The sequence below is a fragment of the Drosophila hydei genome, unplaced genomic scaffold, assembly GCF_003285905.1.
Source record: "Drosophila hydei strain 15085-1641.00,03,60 unplaced genomic scaffold, DhydRS2 tig00008122-arrow-pilon, whole genome shotgun sequence".
NCBI classification, from domain to species: domain Eukaryota; kingdom Metazoa; phylum Arthropoda; class Insecta; order Diptera; family Drosophilidae; genus Drosophila; species Drosophila hydei.
Genome location: NW_022045833.1, coordinates 6,048,479 through 6,065,569, shown reverse-complemented (window position 1 = coordinate 6,065,569; position 17,091 = coordinate 6,048,479). Strand labels below are relative to the sequence as shown.

The 17,091-nt window shown below is 36.4% G+C and overlaps 1 protein-coding gene across 1 annotated transcript in view; it reads left to right on the top strand.

Moving 5' to 3' along the window:
• Nucleotides 1-17,091, top strand: part of LOC111603303 — a 35,194-nt gene that overhangs the window by 9,432 nt on the left and 8,671 nt on the right. Inside the window, exons 2-3 of the mRNA XM_030225055.1 lie at nucleotides 3,029-3,206; nucleotides 11,190-11,347. Of these exons, the coding sequence (XP_030080915.1) occupies nucleotides 3,090-3,206; nucleotides 11,190-11,347 (275 nt within the window). The 5' untranslated portion in view covers nucleotides 3,029-3,089. The remainder of the gene's footprint in view (nucleotides 1-3,028; nucleotides 3,207-11,189; nucleotides 11,348-17,091) is intronic.

The window sequence follows — 17,091 nt, the reverse complement described above, 5'->3', positions numbered from 1 at the left end:
GCATGCCAGAGGCCAGCTTCCATCCGCTATGAGTATGCAGGATATTTGAGCACCACTTAACTGTTGCTGCAGCATCACAGTTATCAGAACTTTTAATCGACTTCTTGATCCGTCAGCATTTTTGCTTATAAATGTTCCAAGAACAAAGTTCAGTTAAAGCCATTTTTTCTCTTTAATTTTGCATGCACCATAAAAATGCAACGAAATTGCTGAGCAACTTAATTGGCAGACCCAAGCTGTGATAAACAAATGTTGCCACTTGTTCAGACTTTGCTAAAATGAGTGTTAAAAGAAATGTTAGGCAAGCAAGTGGCATTTCAAATACTCTTTTTCATAGCAAAATATTCACGGCGAGTGCGAATATCTTAACTTTTAATTCGTTCGATAGTGAGAATTAATCGATACTTTTATGTTTCTCAAAGCTGCCTTTCCCATCTCTATAATTGCAGTTTTAGTTGTTTCGATAATTAATATTAATCGATACTTTTATATTAGTCTACACTTCCACCCACAGCCCACAGCACTGCTACACAACAGTTGCCCAACAGTTCCTTTTTAGCATAGTTTTGCGTTTCAAACTTTTCACTAAAGTCAGCAATGCCGTTTTTAGTGTATTTTAATATATGCATCTATGCTATAACCAATTGCTCATATCATTGGCAAGCTATTCACGTAATTGCTCGTCGGGCACAAACTAGAACACGTCTGCGCCTGGAGTACTTGTACACGTTGTACGTGCCATGTCAGAACAGCCAAACGGGAGTAGACACGATGTTCTATATAGCTGACGTGCCGGTAAGTCGGTAGGATGTATAAATAACAATAGTCTGGACAAGCTGCATCCTATATATATTTATATGTATATATGTATGTTATGTGTTTAACAATGGCAGCCAAAATTGAAAGGTGCAAAAACAGCAAAAATGCAGCTCAATAAACTAGCTAAAATGTTTTGGGCATAAGCGACGCTGATGCAGATACAGATGCAGATGCAGCGATGGAGACAAAACGAACGGTGTAAAAAAAATTGTCAGACAGTCGTACAATTTAACGGCTTTTGTTGCATAAATGCAGCAGGCAACATTTGTTATGCGATTGCAATCTATCGCGCAAAATGGCGCCGATTGTTGACAATGCGAATCGAGTACGAGTGCAAGTATGAGTATCGAGTATTGAGTGCGAGTACATCGTTTGGCTGCAATTGCGCAAAAGGCGTTGAAAATTTATGGTTGGCAAAAGCAGCAGCAGTAGCAGCAGCAAGCAGCATCCCCCTAAAGCTGCGGCTGTCAAGCAGTCAATCAGGCACTCAGCCGATTCGGCAAAAGAAAGCTGACAGACAATTATAGACACTAATAATAATGATAATAGCAACAACAATAGCAGCAAACAAAGCGTATAAATATGACAACAGGTTAGCGAACCTCACACATTTGCATATGAAGAAACAGAGAAAGAGAGAGAGAGAGAGGAATTGTGAGTATAGTCTAACAAAAAAAGGGAGAAAGGGAGCGAAGAGCGGTACTAAAAAGCTTGCCGCTACGCGCGTTGATCGTTGGGGCCAGTTTCCAAGAGGTGTTTATTATGCAATGAGCGTTTTTTCATCAACTTGACAAACTGAGCCATGAAAAAAGCAACAAAAAAAATAAATAACAAAACAAACAACAACAAGCGACTTGGCTCATTTTGCCTTTGTTTTACCATTGTGCTTTATGATTATATTTTCTCTCTTCCCTTGCCTGTTTTTTTTTTTTTTTTGCTTGCGAAGGCCTACACACTCACAGGTGATATTCATTTGTCTGTATCTGTATCTGTATCTACGGTGCGTCGACTGGTCTGAGAGCCAGACCAAAATGACAAGTAATTCAATAAAAATTGCATGTTTTACATAAATTCTGTTGGCAGGTCATAAAAATGCCAAAGTCACATAGCGCACACTGATTCCAAATTGAATGAAAATGGGAAGAATAAAAAAAATTATTTATTGCATTTTGGGCAAATGGAAATTCGCACGAGATATGAAATAATGAACATTATTTTTAATTTAAAGTTGTTATTTTCTTTATTGTTTAATGTTCCATTTTCAAGGTTTCAGTTTACTTGCTTCGATATCAGGAAGTGAATAACATTCATAATTTAGTATTGTATTTCTTGAAATTTTTACCGTTCCATTTAACAATTGCATAGATTTAAATTGTTGCTATAGTAATTCTTGAAATTTAAGAATTTTCTAGTCAAAACTCAAATGTTTCATTGTTTCATTATTCCCATAAAAAAATAAATTCACTATTTCGTCTAAAATTTTTTTATATAGCTTCGCTTTCACTATACCAAAGAGATATTTTATGTATTGTACTATTATCTTTTGCAAGAAGAATTGAATTTCAACTATTTTTAACTGCTTAAAATGGAGTTTTTATTATTATTTGTTTATTTTTATTATGTCGTTCAAATTACAACTAGCTTGTTCCATTTCCTGTTCCTAGTAGATCCCATAGACATTTCACTTTTGATAGGATTTAATTTCAAACTTAAAATTGCATTTTCGCGGTCCAGTTCAAGTTTAATTCATATAGACTCTGTATACCCTATCTTAAATACACCTAAAATGCAACGATAACAGCCGAACACAATGCAAATAATATCAGGGAGTCGCAAGGCAACTGCAGGTACTCCTACAGAACTTTATTGGGTAACAGGGGCTGGCACAACAGAAAGGTTGACCAGCTGAGAGCCCGAATTGAGATGACTTGTAAAAAGGAAGTCGGGTCATAAACAATATGTGTTATTATTGTGCTGCGAGTGCGTTGAACCTTGCGTTGATTTTTATTTACTTTTTCTCAGTGTTTGGTTTGCAATTTGACGCTGCACAGTTTGAGGCCTGTCAGCACCCAAAAATTGAAAGAGAAGAATTCTTGGATTTACCGTTAGATGGTTAAATACGTCGGCACACTTGAAAGCCAAAATACATAACATCCCATGCATATTCACAAACAGAACATTTATGACTTACTCGTCGTATCTTTTGCAGCCTCTCGCCTGGACTGGGACTGGGGACTCGCAAGAAAACAAGAATAAACAACAAAAAAACAATGGTTTCGAGAAGAAAAATATTATCACGTTCGCGCGATGATCTAAACCTGGATCAGACATTCACCCAACAGGAGGAGGAGGAAGATGTCTGGTATCAGAAAGATAAACTCTATAAGGTAAGCTCGACTCGATGATTGATGCAATTATACTTATGCAAATAAGCATAAAAGATGTGTATAAGTTGATAAGTATAAGTATGCTAAGTGTTTAGCTGGCAGCTACTGAATTATAAAGTCAAATGGAGGCCATGGCAAGACGACACGATTTTATACAATTGGACAGCTCAAGACCTTTTTTGACTTCCGCTTGGCCAGTTGGTTGGTTGGTTCTGCTGCTGCTAGTGCTGCTTCTTCTTCTATGATTTGTGGCTATTTTATAGTGTGGCTATATTCTCGACACGTGCAACGCGGTTGCATTGGGGTCAGCAACAGCATAAAACGCACTAAACCTTAGCCACAAGCGATCTTAGCTGTGGCTGCTGCTGTTGTTGTTGTTGTTGTTGCTGTTGTATTGACCAATTGCATTAATTACCGTTAGGCCATCGCATTGCGTTGTGCATTTTTAATTTGCCTATGGCCATTTGGCAGTTGCCGCAACGACAGCTGAAAGCAGCAACAACAACAACATGAAAAAACAAACGTAACCCTAATGTACCAGCCCAGCACGAGCTTCACTTCAGCTAAGTGTGTATATATGTATATGTGTGTGTATGTGTGTTGACTTCTTCATCTGTGTGTGGGCATTTCTCATTGATTTCAGCAGCATTTCAGACAAACAAAATAGACAATAAAATCAGCATTTAGTTGCTGTCCCTAGCTCATGTCATGTTTATACGCAGACATAACATGATTTATCATATCGTAATACAATATGTTGTAGATCTACATGAGCTAACTATGCAGAAATATGTTAAGGCAGGTGTATGTGCAACAGAAGACAAAACAGAAACAAATATTTGAAATTTTTGAAATGTTTGAATATTTGTATAAGACTTATATAAGAGTTGGACAACATGATTTAATTAAGTGAGTGTGTAGGGTCTGAGTTATTAAATGAATATATCTCACAGGTTATGAAGACAAAAAAGGTGATAATATACCCAAATATGGTTTCCTTTATTTGCTACTATTAATTAGTGCTTTCATCAATATAAGTTAGTATCAAGAATAGTGTGGAGGAAGCAGAACGATATGCAAATACATTTAACTTACATTAACTTTCATCTTATATTCTTTTGTACCTAAATAGACTATTTAATAAGATTTTACTTATACTTACCTTTATCCAATACTTATATTATATTATAATAATTATATATTATAATTATTATTATATATAAATAATAATATATAATATAATATATATTCTGTTGTCTTATACTTATACTTCTACTGCAACTTGAACTTAAACACATACTTGTACCCCTTGTCAATCTTACTCACCTTTCTATAAACTATTTCTTTTTATGACATTCATTCAATATTCATAGCCCACATCTCAATAGTTTTCGGCGCATAAACGTTCAATTTGTCGCCCGCTTTTAAGCTTTATTATTTTTTTGGCAAATGCCGTTGCTGCCCACACAGGCACACGCATACGCACACACAAAGATTTGCCATTGTTGTCCTAAATATTATGTTTATTATTTAACTGGGTTAACTGCAGTCAGTGAACAATTTCAACCAATCAAAGTCGAGCACTTTTATGCCCCTCTATCAAATGTATGTGTATTTTCTCTGTCTCACTTTTTGCCTTTTCCAATGGATTTGCATAAAGCCGCGCCCAGTTCATGTGACGTAAAAGAAGTGAAAAGCTAAGCGACACTTTATTTGCCTTGTGTCAGATCAAACTTTGTCTTTTTTTGGCTAGAAAAAAGGCAAACGCCCACGCGTTTTTTAGCCGCCGCCGCGTTTCGCAATTGGCGTGAGCGTCTATATAATTCCATTTAGCAATACTCGAAATACAAAAGGCGTCTAGTTTTTCCCATGGAAATGAACCAAAAAAAAAAAAAAAACAAAAAACTACTACAAATTATGGCAGCATTTTCCTATTGTCGTTTGCTTAGCTTTGGGGGCCCTTTTGAATCGGACTAAAGTTCGCTTTTTTTGCCTTCAGTTTTTTTGTCTTTGGGCATTTATTGAGCAATCTGTGTTGGGCTTGTACTATATTCAATAATGTTTACAAATTTATTAGCTGGGAACGTTGTCGCTGCCTGCCATATGCAGTGCCAAACAAAAGACTTAGGCAACGAACTTGTTTTTGGCATAGACAAAGCAACTGAAAAAAAAGAACTTTTTAGTGCAAAGGCGCTAAGTGCTTGACTGCCAACTGTCCCTGCTTCTGCTTCTTCTTCTAACCACTTTTCCATGTCGACGAAAGTAGCATGAAAATGAAAGTTTTTCATTTATTCGGCTAAGCTGACAAGTTTTCGCTTCGCTTCGCCTCGGTACTGCCTGTTGTTGTTGCTGTTACTGTTGCTTTTCCACTTCCACTTCCATGCGCCTGTTTGGGCACTCGTTCACCTGGTTTCGGTTTCGGTTTCGCTAGCTAGCGAGCTGGCTGGCTGCTTGGCTGGCTATGCACAACAGGATTTTGCAGCCACCGCCAAAAACGCGTTGGCGCAAGCAGGAAAAACCACACACAACACGCTCACACACACACAGACTAACACGCACACGAACGCTTGGCGCGTAATTTAGCTCTTAAACGTGCAGGAAAATTATGTTTTTTCTTTTGTTTTTGTGGAAATTTTTGCTGCTTCGCACTTTTTATGCCTATCTTTTTATAGTCGCTTACGTGCTGACAAGGGAGTTTGGATTTGTATGTTTCGCTGCCTATACATCTATCAGACAGTCAGTTTAGCTGTTTGATTGAAAGCTAAATACTTGAAATTAACTTAATAAGCTTATCTATGTAGCCTTTGCCTTATAAATTTAAAAGAGTTTTTAATGTTCCGGGTTTGTAGCTGAAGAGCAACGCCTAAAATTATTGCCTTATAAGCAATATAGCTTAAGTTGTAAACACAATAGATACGCCCAGTGGGGCTGTTGTTAATCGTACATTATACATTATATAGTATATTCCAAGATATTTGTAAAATTTACTGATATAGAGTAGGCCCAAGAGCTTTATATAGCTATGCTCATTGCAAATGTAGCAGAGATTCAAGAAATTCATCGTGCCCAGCTAGGCAATTAGAAACCTTAGCTTTACTAGATTGCATGTTGTTTTGTCTGTAGATCCATTTTTATATATATATTATATATAATCTCCCGCTGGGGAAGGAGTGGCAAATCAGATAAGACTAAAATTTCCACAGTTTTGAGGCAGAGAAAACTAAGCTTTGCAGTGTGATCACTGTCAGATTGCTCTACAAAAAACTTCATATAAATTTTATAAACGATACATGGATTATGGGATTAACTTGGCTCAGCTCAGTTATATGTTTATAGGCGATAAATATTTTTAATTTTTTTAATCAACTTAGTTTATTTTTGGGCCATGAATGTTCTAACTTACTTTATTTCTTTTTTGATGAAACAAAATTTAGTTTCCTTATCAAATATACACACACCTTAAGTGTATATATAGATAGACATTTATATATACATATATACATAAAGATCTTGCATATATACAAATCAATCAATTTTCATTGACGGAAGACACCGCCAGCTATTATTATAGACGAAACTATGCATGAAATTAACATAAATTTGTATTGACCAAATAGAGAAAAAATGCAGAAAAACAAAAAAAAAAACTAGAGAGAAATAAAGAAAAGATAAGCAAAGACAAATGTTTAAGATGCCAGCCACTTGATGGCAAGCGCTTTTTACTTAAAAAAAAAGATAATATTTATTTTGCCATCGGTTTGGTTTGGAAATGGGTCAGGCGACATTTCAAGTTCTGCGCTTGGGGCGAAAAGCAAATTGAATAAAAAAATATAAAAAAATAAACAACAATTTCTTTCGCAGCGACTGCAACCTGTCACGTCGCTACGAAATATATTTATCAAGTCCATAACAATTTGAAATGATGATTATATCTATTTACAACAAAGCTTGCCGCAGCGCAGATTCATTTTATTAAATGTCAACTTGGAGCGCTTGGCGCATCTGTTGCCATCCTCCAACACCAGCCACAGCCGCAGCCGAAAGTCGTGACTGCAAAAGTTCAACAACATTTTGCACAAAAAGTGCAAACTTAATAAACTTACAAAGAGGAAGAAGCAGCAGCAGCAGAGGATGAGGAGATTCTCTGAAGACCTAAAACCAACTTCCAACTTCCGTGCTGATTGCACTTGTGCACGTGTTTTTCTAGTTTTTTTTCTGCTTGGCTTTTGCTGCTGGGTGTCAATTATAGAATTTATTAAAGCCCCTCTAACGTACAGCTACTTTAATTACAATTTAATGACAGCTGTGCCCTTTACAAATCAAATACTCGCACCGTTTGTGCCACATTTGTGGCATGCTGTTTTGGAGGCGTGCCAGAACATACAAAACTTTCAATTTTGCGACAACTAAAAGAGCAGAAAGGTCGAAGCGGAGATATTGAATAAGGCTATTAAAAAATATTAAGTAACAATATTTTATTTATGATATTTGATTCGTGCAGTTCGATTTCGATTTCATAAAATACTTAGAAAATTATCTAATAAAAGCAGAAAACTTCTCCAAGCGCCAACCTTTAAACACACTTTTATTCTGGATCTAGATGAGGTAAACTCAATTAGATAATCAGTTAATTTACTATGCAAACCGCACACAATGTGAAAGTTAAATTAGCATTTGAAATTTATTTTTAATGTATTTTAAGAAGCATTTGGAGCAACGTTCTTACACGTGGGCAGCTGCACATAAATTCAAGAGAGATTTGTTCATCTTTGACTTGTTTTAAAAGTAATTTTAAGCAGCTATGTCATACGTGTCTTGAATTTATTATTAATAACTTATTTATTTATTTATTGAGATATTGTTTTAAAAATTATTTAAATATTCTATATATTAATATATAGGTGTGTGCGTGTGTGTAGCCGCCGCCTTTTATATACACTTGTTCAGCCGATTTGCGTCACAGCGCTTAAAATTTCTTGTATATAGACAGCTGTTGTTGTTGCTGCTTAAATAAATTTCCATGCTATACATAGGGTACGCTAATAATTTGCATAACAAATGTGCGCTTACGAAAACCAGTTCAGTGGCTTTTCAAGAATCGATTGGCATTTTGGACAGTACGAAAAAAAAAATATATATATAATATATATTTACATAGTGTATATCGGAGCTGCGCTAATTTTCAGGCACTTATCAAGCTATAATCAACTAGTAAGAACTTGAGAAGTGCATAGAGAGGCGCAGCTTTTAACGCAACGATACTTTTGACATTTTGAGGTCGTCGCAATAACAATTTTTTGGAAGTAAACGGCCTAGAAAATATTTATAATAAAAACAACAAAGACGACTTTGTAACTTGTTTTTGCTGGCCTACAAGATTCTTTTTTGGCCAAGAGAGGTTGAAGAAGAAGCAGATGGAGCAAAAACCTGTACAACAAAAGTGAATCTGTCCGTAGCAGAAGAATCTAAGCGAGCTTTTGAAGTGAAATCAAAAGTGCTTGTCGACTCGAAACAGCAGCAACAAATTAAAGCTAAAGTACGCCACACACACACACACATATATATATATATATATATATATATCGCCACACACACACGCGTCTATACAACACGCCGAAAAGGTTAACAAGTTTTACTACATGATTTATTTGCATTTTTAATGTGCTGGCCGGGCAGCATCTGATCAGCCAGCTCTGGAGCTCTGCCTAGACAAGTTTCAGCTAACGTACTCCCCTTTAAAAACTCGATGTAGAACTAAACAAAAATAAAAACTTAAAAAAAATGGAAGTTGCTTGTTTGTCTTATTCATATTTTATTTGTGCTTAGGTCTGAACTTTGGGTAATGTTGTTCATGTTGGTTACTGGGCTAATGGCTTTTGTTTTATGACCCTGTTCTTCTGGTTGGGTTAATTGAACTCTTTTTTATCCGTATGATAATGCGGCGCCATTAAACCGCCAGCTGTGCCAGCAGCCTTGATTGTATGCGCGACTCGTACAAAGAGTACAACAGAAATTTCAATTAAATGAAGTCATGAACCAGTTGATTTGGCTTGTATATGCTGTGGTTCATATGCTTACATAAGTGGTTCACTCAGGCAGTTCATTAAAGTTCACAATTGCATGTCTACTGAACGCTTTACAACACTGTTTGATAATGGCATTTAGAAAAGGAAAAAGTGCAACAGAAATTGAACTCAAATGAACCTAAGTGAACCAGTTCGTAATGAAATTGATTTGATTTGCTTGTGCAGCTATTCATGTGCTCATTTAGACAGCTCATTAAATTCATTAGGCTTATACTTGCATTTGCGTAAATAAAAATATTTAAATTTGGTTTAAATATTTTACTTTAGAAAGTGTTTTGTTTATATATTTTTTAAAATATATTTGTAGTATTTTATTAATTTATTTACTTATCTCTTTAGTTTTTATTTTTAGTTTCTTTATTTTTAAGTTTTCTATTTGACAATTTTTAAATTAATTATTAATTTCTTTTACTACGTATTTAATTTATTTCATTATATTAATTTTTTAATGAGCTCATTTTTATCAAGTTATATTTTAGCTTTCTTATAATTCCTGTATTTGTTTTCGTCTTTTATTTTAGCAATTTTTTTTTAACTTTTTTGTTTTGTTTATATATTTACATATTTTTGGCCTAGGCTAATTCCATAATTTTATATAAATTATTAGCAACCCAATTTAATATGCTAATTTTTAAATTTGCATTTTTCTTTGCAATTAAAAATTTAAAAATTTGAGAGAAAAAAATTAGTTCACGAAATCGAACATCAAACTATTTAAGACCCATGTTATAACTCTTTTTAATTATAACTAATTAAATGAATATAACAAAACTGAAAGAATAATCTACAGTCGCTACAGCTAAAGCTAGCAACATCTCGATAAGAATTTGCAAGCAAAGACGCATCTAAAGGGATATAAAAAAATAGTGATGATAATTAAGAAAAATTATATAACAGTTTAAATATTTTTTATGAAATAGTGGCTATAAGAAATAAACAATATAAATCAAATTTCAATTAACAAATTTAACTTTACTTTAATAATTTAAAATATTATTAATCATTTTTGAAGATTCAGCTAGGAAGCGTGAACTCATATATTTATTATAACATTTTCTAGCCATTTGCTGCTGTTAAAACTTCATAAATATTTTGCTCAAATAATGTGATTACATTTGATGTATTTATTAAGCAGCCTCTACTTATGCTTATAGATGTGTGTATGTACATATGTAACAGCATATCGATATATATGTATATATAGATAAAACTATATCAAAATGTAAAATATGCGCTTGTGCACTTAGGCATGACGCAAGCAATAAAGCAAGCGAGTTGCATTTTCATTTTCTTAGTGCAATCGAAAGCCTTGCAGCACTTTAAATATCTCAAAAGCACACACGTACACACACACACACACAAACACACCTACATATATATATATACAAATGCATATACAAATGCAGCTATATAAAATAGTAAACAGCGTTGTCTATAATTTTATATGTCTTGCTGCAACACGACTCGCTGGCGTGCCAGCATTTGCTCCGATTTGATTTTAACTTTTATTTAACAAACAGCAACAAGAACAACAACAACAGTTGCTTGTAATGCCAGCAACAACAACAATAACAGCAATAGTAAAAGTAAAGTGAGTGAAAAATAAAAGCACAAACGCAAGCGCCCAACAAGGCCGTTCACTTTGTCTAGCAAAAAACTATACACACACACTCACACACACAAACACTGTTACACATTTGATGGAAAGTGAAAATTGCTGGCATTAGTTGCATTTGCAACAGCCGTTTGCAGCCGTTTTTTGCTTTGATTTTGTTGCTTTCGTCTGCAGCAAGTTGCTCGCCTAAGTCTTTTGTTTTTTTTTTTATTGCTCAAGCTGCCATTTAGCAAAGCTCTCTCTCACTCTCACTCTCTCTCTCTTTGTCTTTGTCTCTTTCAGGAACACATACAGGAAGTGCTGGACAAATGGACGCAAATTGATGATGAGATCTGGGCCAAAGTAATTGTCTTTGAGCGCAATCGCCGTGTGGCCAAAGCCTATGCACGTGCTCCAGTGCTCACAATCAATGGCTCTGACGATGGCTTCGATGGCATGCGGTATGTATATGCATAGACAATGGCTTAAACAAAGCTGCTAAATGCAGCTTTTTTTCTGCTAAGAGTTAAAGTTTTATTGAACTCATTCAGCTAAAAAAAATGTTAAAATTTTTATAACAACACTTTTTAGTTTTAAAAGATTTTTTGTCCATATTCACCAGTCAATATTTGAGAAGCAAGCTTCAAATGTATATATAGTACTTATATTCCCGATCAGTTTCAACAGTTAAGTGCATCTAGTCTAGCTATCTCTCTGAATGTCTACGAGCAAGTTAGATAAGAGCTGGAGACGAGTTGATCTAGTCTTATACCCCAGTCTGTAATGTATAAGAGACATCTTAGGTAGTGCTCAGCTGGCTTTTATAAGAGTTTAAAACACATCTATATAGTCTCTATATATATAATTGCATATATAAGAGACTGACTAGCTAGTAGAATAACTAGAGACGAATCAATCTGCGCTTGGCTGTATAAATATATAGCTAGAGACTGGCTAACTAGTATAAGAGTTTAAAATGAATCGATCTAATGATAGCTGCATGAGACTAGAAAGGCTTGAGAGATATCTGGCATAAGATGCTATCTGAAATTGTACACATAAATCTACAAATCTATCTACTTCATTTGTAGATCAAATTTATTTTCAAATAAGCAATAATTTTTTTCATACCCTCTAAATCGATTAGTAATCATTTCAAATATGGCATATGTCTTATAATTTAAGAGCTCTACATTTTGTACATAGATTTTAATAGTAGCTTAGACGACTTCTTAGAACAATGAAAACTTTCCTTATATGCATTTTGAGGCTCATATTTATGGTTCAATAAGTTTGAAACCAGAATGCTTGCTAGGGTATCTCTTAGTCTGGCAGCTGCAACAAGCTCACTCTTACTTGTTTTTGAAATGCCTTCAGTTGATTGTTTTTCTTTGGCCTGTTTTTATAAGAGGCAGGGCAGTACCTTAATTACAAGCAGACCAACGAAAAAACATAACAATAAATATATGTATATATATATATATATATGTACCTATAAATATGCCATATATACAGCTATATATATCTGTGTAAGTCGGCAATTGCTGCCTTTGAACTTTTTGCGCAAAACATTTTGCAGCCGATTCGCCCTTGACCCACTCTCAGCAGGAGAAGCGCACTTTTTTTCTTTAGCAATTTGTTGTTATTGTTGTTGTTGCTGCTGTTTTTCTTGATAATAAATGATGAAATTACACCTGCTCCCAAATGAGCAATGAATGAAACTTTAGCGAGCCGCCGACGCCGACACCGCCGCAGCAACGCCCATTAAATTGAATGGCATAGGGTATTACAATTTAATTGCCAAGCTGAACTTGTCGAGGAGCTAGAAAAACAAAAGCTATAGAAGACAAAGATATACTATATATATATATATATATATATAAAGATTTGTCTATATATTAAGTATCGTATTTAAGACCAAACAAAAACCTTCAGCTATGCAAATTACGACATTTTTTATCTGTGACCTCACTTGCTGGCAGCAATTTGTAGCATGTGAAAATGCCCGAAAATAAAATGAGCGTCAACAACAACAACAACAGCAACAACAATAGCAGCAACAACAACAGGTGAAAATGTTTTAATAATTGCGCGTATTTTTGTATAAAATGAGCGATTTCCGTTTGCTGCCGCAATTTGAGCTATGAAGAATTCTAGTTTCTGGTTTTTGGTTGCAGTTGCTGCTGCTGTGGCTGTGGCTATGTCGCTGCTGCGGCTGCAGTTGAAGCTAATTAACATATTCCGTCTCAAAATGATTTCGTCGTTGCGTGCCAGAAATTGCAAATGCCAAACGCTTTTTGGCTCAATTGCTCTGGCAATTTTTTCTTATTTTTGCCCACACGCTGCAAAAGCACTTCGTTCAAATGTCAAGAAGTCTGCATAATGGAGTCGAGGTGCTTACAAGTATCTGTGTATCTCTATATATGCCTGTATATATACGTATATCTCGATATGAGCCAACGTCATGCATAATGCATTAGCCCATAAATGCGCTGATTAAAAAAGATCAGGCTGAAAAGCAATTCAAGTTCGTTGCTTAAAATGTAATCTGGGTAACAGCAGCAATAAAGGCAACAACAGCAACAAAAGTAACAGCAACAACCATATGAGCAGCAGGCGAGAGCCTGCAGTAACAGCAACAACAGCAACTGCAACAATAGCAATAACAACAGAAACAGCAGCACCAACAGCAACCCCATAAAATGCAACAACAAAAAAGCAGCAGCAGCAGCAGCAGCAGTCGTAACAGCGACAACAACAACAACAGCAGCAGCAATCTGGCAAGCAACAGCAACTGCAAAACAACAGCAGCAACAGGAGAAGCTACTGAAACGTCAACAGGAACAAATACAACAAGAGCAGCAGCAACAATTGGAGCAACAGGACCAACGGCAGCAACACCAAAAGCTACAACAGCAAAAGAAGTAGCAGGAACAGCAACAACAACCAGCAGCAATCCGGCAAGCAACAGCAGCAGTAGCAACTGAAATGAGCACAGCAGCAGCAACATCACCAACAACAACAGCAACGGCAGTAGCAGCAGCGGCAGCAGCAGCAACTGAAAGCTCAACATCAACAGAAACAACAGGGAATTGCAACAACAGCACCAGCAGCAAAAGCAATAACAACAACAACAGCACCAGCAGCAATAGCAATAGCAACAACAATAACGCCAGCAACCGCAGCAGCAACTTAAACGTCAGCAGCCCCAAAAAGGGCAATGCTGGGCGGCTTCCTTTGTAAACCACACAACAACAATGAAATGAAGATGCCGCCCGTAAAATGTCAACAGCAACAATAATACCTAATAATAATAACAGCAGCAACAGTAAGCAGCAACAGCAACCAGCAACATCAACAATAATCAGCCTGGCGCAATGAAATAAATAATAAATAAAATCAATTTACTGCTTGCAATCGTTGAAAGGGCTAAAAATGAACGACTAGCAGATACCACGTAGTTAGTAAGACTTAACTGACAAAAAAATACCCTATAGACAACAGAAAGTTAAGAGGTTAAACTAGTTCTACAAGAGGCAAACTAAAATATGATTGGCATAGAGATACCCTAGCTAACAAACTTCGATGAAGCAAATCTAGATGCTAGTTAAGTGTGCTTGACTAGCAGATACCTCGTAACTGATTAGATCTAGTACAGCTGTGCATTAAGAGTAGCTTAACCTGTTTCACTCAATGCAGCAATACCCTATAGACAACAGATATGGCTCTAAGCAAATGTGAAGATTGCCTGACTAGCACATACCTCGTAATTAGATAAGAGTAGCTCAACTTGGATTACTTAATACAAAAATAACCTATAAGCAGCAGCAAGATAACGCTAAAAGCAATCTCAACAACAGTGAGGAGTGCCTGACTAGCACATACCTCGTAACTACATCTAGCTGTTTATTAAAAGTACGCCTGTGAGAAATGATCAGCACAGAAATACTCTGTAAACAGCAAATAGACAATTCTTTAAAAATAAAAAATAAATAAAAAACCGACTTATAGATACCCTGTGATTTCCTTACCATCTGAAGCCTTAAAGAAATAATCTGTAAACAGCCAAAAAAAAAAGTTAAAAATAAAGCATGTAACAACTACCAGATACCCTGTACATGCATTCGCCTACTATTTACTGCAATTTTCAGCATACAGGGTATCACAAGTCAAATGAAATTGAAAATAATGAAGAAAGCAATTCGCTGCGGTCGTGACGAGGTCATCCATTGATGATCTCTGCAGATGCAAATTGCCGTTTGTCATTTGGCAGAGGCTGGGACTGAGCTTGTGGCTGAGGCAGCGGCTCCTCTTTCTAGCCATTTTTTCCTCAATATTTGCTTGTTTTTGCTGTTATTGCTGTTGTCATTTGCTGTTGGCTACTTGTTCATGTCAATTGCAGGTTAAATATGCCCCGCAATACAGAGAAAAAACTGATTTCGAGTCGAAAGTGTCAGGCTAATCAATTGGCAGCTTGCCGCCAACATCAAAGATAAAGATAGATTTTATATATGTGCGGTCTGCTGGGCCCTTTGTCTAAGCGCCCGCGACAGAACCTTGTACATTCATTAATTAGCTACAATTGCAGTTGCTGTCAGCCCTTGTTAGCATTTTCCTATTTCTTTTCTTTTTTCCGTTTTTGCTGTTTGTCAATTTAAAAATAGTCAGCGCATAGGGAATTTGAATGGCATTTAGATCTGTTTATCATATGCCCAGCGCACGCAACGTTTTTCCCTAGAAATCTGCTTGCAAATGCAAATGGAAAGCGAGTGCTGTACCTTAAACGGGGTCTGCCAGGCCATTCGAGCACTTTGACCGTGTCTAAATGTTGTTTAGATTTCATTTCGAATTGACAAGAAAAAATGTTAATTCCTTTTTATTAAGAATTTTCGTTAAACGCAAAACGTTTAGCATACCAAGTTTTAGCTATTTGAAACCTGTTTCGCTTATCGACTTTCACTTCAGACAACATAGCTTCCTGAACTATGTATGTTAATGCGTACTGAACGTGTTTACGCTTAGATTTGATTGTAATTGGTATAGCCACAAGCACAGAAGCTGCGCGCAGCTAGCAATTAAGTGTATGACGTGCAACATGTGGCAGCCAGAGGGCTTAACAAATTTCAGTTTCACTTGGCATTGGGGATCTTTAGCTATCATAGAGCAGCTGCTTAAAGAATCTTATGCACTGCAGATAAAACAGATTATTAGACGATGACGCACAACAATAACAAATTTAAGTACTATAGCTTACATCAAGCAGTAAGAAATAATTTACTCTTGAGCCTAGGGTATCTCAGTTTCGTCTTCAACATTCAGGCTCAGTTTAGCTCTTGGTTGCATGCGATGCGATTGGCAATTTTCACACCTGGCTGCCGCTGCTGCTGCTGCTGCTGCCGACATGTAAATTAATTAATTAGACGCTGTGTGGGCGATGCACACAGATGCTGAAGGACCACACAACTGCAGCGCAAGAGGCAGCAGCCAGCCGCAGGCCAGGGCAACAAGCGCATTTAATTAATGGGCAAACCCTTAAGCACACTCAGGGCCAGACCACTTACGTGTCTGCCCCATTATCTTTGTGCAACAATTGAAATGGCGCCAATATAAATTTTGCTGCTTATGACAGTTAGCAGCAACTGTGGCCGCTGTTGGACAATTGGCAGCTCGCAATTGCGTGGGCGTTGCCAATCAAAATTTGCATGTTTGCTGGCTGAAAAAAAATCCAAATCGAAATGGAAATCGAAAATCGCATAACAAGATCATAATACAACTGCCGCAGCGCGCGTTATAAACGGAGCATTCGATTGCAACATAGTTGCTCAGATTTGTTGTTTGTTCATTTCATTTCGTGCGAATTAAAAGTGAGGCAAAAAAAGGCGCGACTGGCGCCTGGCCAAGGCCACGATTTCATTTACAGCCAATTCAAAAGACAGTTTTAATCAACAATAGCAACCGGATAGAAGCGAACTGTGCCTTAGTTTTGATCTGAGCACACGTGCCACATTATTTATCTATTCTTGTCTGTTATATTTAGCTAAGAACCTGGTTAGTTGTAGCCTTCGCCGGTTTTAAGGTGCGTCGCACTGTTGTCAGCAAATAATTCAATTAATTGGATCAAATTGTAGCTCGCGTTCGTTGCCCAAGTCTTTTGTCTACTGAGATAAAATTAACAAGCAGAACTGTTCTAGGCGACAGTGCACGA